The 4,270-nt window shown below is 37.8% G+C and overlaps 1 protein-coding gene across 1 annotated transcript; it reads left to right on the top strand.

Annotated features, from left to right (window-relative positions):
- Window positions 1-485: 485 nt before the first annotated feature.
- Window positions 486-3,912, top strand: LOC124944607 (subtilisin-like protease SBT1.5). The gene is made up of 2 exons (XM_047484906.1): window positions 486-2,155; window positions 2,998-3,912. The coding sequence occupies exons 1-2, from the start codon at window positions 550-552 to the stop codon at window positions 3,729-3,731; spliced, it is 2,340 nt and encodes a 779-aa protein (XP_047340862.1). The 5' UTR covers window positions 486-549; the 3' UTR covers window positions 3,732-3,912.
- Window positions 3,913-4,270: the final 358 nt, after the last annotated feature.

Genomic DNA, 4,270 nt, shown 5'->3' with positions numbered 1-4,270 from the left:
TTTCATTAAAAAAATAAAAGCTTTAACTCATTATCAAACCCTTTTTTCCATTTTATTATTTGAGAATTTTAAAATGAATTTATTAAAAAACACACTAATTATAATTTAGAATTATAGGTGTCTTCTCTAATATGAATTATAATCCATGGATTCCAATTGAGTTCTTAGAGAAAAACTTATTAGTTTTTTTAGGACGCTAAATGAGTAAGGAAAGCTAAAACTCACTCGATTAAATATTTGTTAGTTTGATTCGAGCTTGAATGAGTTTATAAATTTGAGTTCGAGTTCGACTCGATTATTTACATAAAAGTTTGGCTCGACTGAGAAAAAGTTCAATAAACCATTGCAAATATTATATTCTCAAATTTCATAAAAGTCCAGCAAATCATTAACATTAACATCTTGACTCATTGTTCCCCATTTCCACATTCTCTCTCGTCAGTAACAATCTTTAATTCACCTCTTTTACAACTAGACCCACTTTCCCAACTCTTCTTTTTCATTTATATACTCCCACTCACTTACAGGTAAGCTCCAACCCGGCCTAAAATGGCGATCATCACTCTCACTATCCTTTTCCTATTTCTTTCCCAACCCCCCATATACGCAAAAACCTTCATAGTTCAAGTTCATCACGATGCTAGACCTTCTGTATTCCCAACTAATAAACACTGGTACGACTCTTCACTCTCATCTCTCCCCTCCTCCCCCGATGATGATGATGATGATTCCGATCAGAAATTACTCATTCATACTTACCAGAATGTCTTCCATGGATTCTCCGCTAAACTCTCATCAACACAAGCCAAATTCCTTGAAACTGTACCAGGGGTTTTGGCTGTAATACCAGAACAGATCCGACATCTCCATACTACCAGGTCGCCGGAGTTTCTCGGTCTGAAGACATCTGATAATGCTGGGTTACTCAAGGAATCGGACTTCGGTTCCGATCTGGTTATTGGAGTTATCGATACAGGGATCTGGCCGGAAAGGGAAAGTTTCAATGATAAAGATCTCAGCCCTGTTCCGTCAAAATGGAAAGGGGAATGCGTTTCCGGCAAGGATTTCCCATCTAGTTTATGTAATCGGAAGTTAATCGGAGCAAGATATTTCTCCGCCGGTTACGAAGCAACAAACGGAAAAATGAACGAAACAACAGAACACCGATCGCCAAGAGACTCCGACGGACACGGAACCCACACAGCATCAATCGCCGCCGGTAGATACGTTTTCCCGGCATCTACATTAGGTTACGCTAAAGGTATCGCCGCCGGTATGGCACCAAAAGCCCGATTATCAGCTTATAAAGTATGTTGGAACGCCGGTTGTTACGATTCCGACATACTCGCGGCGTTTGACGCCGCCGTAGCCGACGGTGTCGACGTTATATCTCTCAGCGTCGGCGGTGTCGTCGTCCCATATTATCTCGACGCCATAGCAATCGGCGCCTTCGGAGCTTCCGACGCCGGAATCTTCGTCTCCGCTTCCGCAGGTAACGGTGGACCAGGTGGATTAACGGTTACGAATGTCGCGCCGTGGGTGACAACTGTCGGCGCCGGAACAATCGATAGGGATTTCCCTGCTGATGTTAAACTTGGAAATGGTAGAATCATTCCTGGTGTTAGTATCTATAGTGGGCCTGCTTTAACTCCTGGTAGGATGTACCCATTAATCTACGCCGGCGTTGACGGCGGCGGCGGTGGCGATGGTTATTCATCGTCTCTTTGTTTAGAAGGTTCGTTAGATCCGATTTCTGTAAAGGGGAAAATTGTTGTTTGTGACAGAGGAATCAATTCTAGGGCGGCGAAAGGTGATGTTGTTCGTAAAGCTGGAGGAACGGGAATGATTTTAGCTAATGGAGTTTTCGACGGCGAAGGGTTGGTGGCTGACTGTCATGTTTTACCGGCGACGGCAGTAGGTGCAATCGGCGGTGATGAAATTAGAAAATATATATCGACAGTTTCGAAATCACGTTCTCCGGCGACGGCGACGATTGTTTTTAAAGGTACGAAATTGGGTATTCGGCCGGCTCCGGTGGTAGCTTCTTTCTCGGCCAGAGGACCGAATCCAGAGTCGCCGGAGATTATGAAACCTGATATTATTGCACCTGGATTAAATATTCTAGCAGCTTGGCCTGATAAAATTGCTCCTTCAGGTATTCTTCTCTTTTGATTTATACTTATCCGCGTTTAATTGAGATTATAAGTTTCGCGTTTACGTAATAATCTGCTACCAACAAACTTAATAGACATTAAAACAATTTGAAGTTGGTTACAATTGTGGTTAGTGTTACATTTCTAAAAAATTCAAAATCATAATGTAAGTATTTGATCGATAAAAAAAAGTTGTATTTGTTTTTAAAAGTGATCACAATGATTAAATTGGGACAAAATATGATTATTTTTCATTATATATAGATAATTGAATAGTTCAAATGTTAGGAATATTGTATAGAGAGTTTTAAAATGAGTCGGGATTATGATTGTATAGACTGTGATAACTAAATGACCCAATAATAAACAAGTTTTCTAATGATAGTTTAAATGAAAAGAGTTTTAAATAGGTTTCAATTCTCGCAATTGAATGATTTAAGTAGAAGCTATAAAAAAAAGGGCATTTTTGTTCGAGAAGAAATTCAATTTGCAAAGAAAAAGAAGAGAATACTATTTGACATGAATTCGAAATCAAGTTATTTGAATTCATTAAGATAACTTAAGTGTACAAAGTTCATAGAGGATCAAAGTTCACTGAAAATATCTTAGATTGAAGTGTGGGTTATGGGTTATGGATCTTGCTTGCTTTTAAATAAAAAGAAAGTTATTTGAAGTTCTCAATAATCAATTTTGCTTATTCAATAATTTTATTTGGTTTGGATTAAGTTATTTGAATAATCTTAAATATTAATCAAAATACTATTAATTTACAATTCACTCTTATAAAATCTTCTCTATTATTGTCCTTTGAACATTTTAAATAGATTAGACCTATTCTCAACAGGTATCGCATCGGATAATCGACGAACCGAGTTCAACATTCTATCGGGAACTTCCATGGCGTGTCCCCACGTCTCGGGTCTAGCAGCTCTTTTAAAAGCGGCCCATCCAGAATGGAGTCCAGCCGCCATAAAATCTGCTCTAATGACAACCGCATACATATCAGATAACCAAGGCCAAACAATGATGGACGAATCAACAGGAAATTCATCAACGGTCATGGATTTCGGTTCGGGTCAAGTCCACCCGCAGAAAGCCATGGATCCCGGGCTAATCTACGATTTAACCTCCTACGACTACGTGGATTTCCTTTGCAACTCAAATTACAGTGCCAAGAACATTCAAACAATTACTCGAAAAAACTCAGATTGTCGAGGAGCGAAAAGAGCGGGGCATATTGGTAACTTGAATTACCCTTCGATGACTGCGGTTTTCCAACAATACGGGAAGCGTCAAATGTCGACGCATTTTATTAGGACGGTTACGAATGTAGGGGAGGCGAATAGCGTGTATAAAGTGACAGTAACTTCGCCTAAAGGGATGTTTGTTAAGGTGGAGCCGGAAAAACTGGTGTTCCGACGAGCGGGACAGAGGCTGAGTTATTTGGTGAGGGTGGAGGCAACGGCGGTGAAGCTGGCGACGGGGAGTTCGGAGACGAAAAGTGGTACAATTGTTTGGTCGGACGGGAAACATTTAGTTAGGAGTCCTTTGGTGGTGACTTTGCAAGAACCCCTTTGATAAAATTGGAGTGATAATAATAATAATAATTTTATTATTGTTATTATTTGTTAAATATGTATGTATAATGTAAGGAGTAATTGGTAATTAGTTGTTGCTGTTAATTTTCCATTTCGGAAAATGTAAACCAAGAAATGCTTTTTTCATTTTTTTTAAAGAGTAATATGAATTAAGTGATTGGTATTTGATTATTTTGTAGAGAATGAAAACTTTAATTAAATTTAATCTTAATTCTCAAAAAGAAAAAGTATTCCAAGAGTGACAATTCAAATAGATGAGAATTATCCCACTGACTCATATATTGACTTAATTCCAATACAAAAATCATTAATTTGTTTTGATAGATAGTACATTAATTTATATGTTTTTTTACATTATTTGATAAATAAGATAATATTTTAACTTGTAACAAAAGTGATTTCCATGCCTGGATAGAAAGTCATTAAAAAAACAAATCAAGTCACTTCAATATGAAATCATCCATATATATATATATATCCTACTTTAGTTTTCAATTATTAATATTGGGCATTTTTTTA

This window comes from Impatiens glandulifera, chromosome 7 (assembly GCF_907164915.1).
Source record: "Impatiens glandulifera chromosome 7, dImpGla2.1, whole genome shotgun sequence".
Lineage (NCBI taxonomy): Eukaryota > Viridiplantae > Streptophyta > Magnoliopsida > Ericales > Balsaminaceae > Impatiens > Impatiens glandulifera.
This window is presented reverse-complemented; position numbering and strand designations above follow the sequence as displayed.

Bases quoted from the DNA above. Each gene is read 5' to 3' on its own strand.
- LOC124944607 (XM_047484906.1), top strand. From the start codon at position 550: ATGGCGATCATCACTCTCACTATCCTTTTCCTATTTCTTTCCCAACCC. The intron at 2,156-2,997 runs GTATTCTTCTCT...TATTCTCAACAG, and splicing joins TGATAAAATTGCTCCTTCAG to GTATCGCATCGGATAATCGA.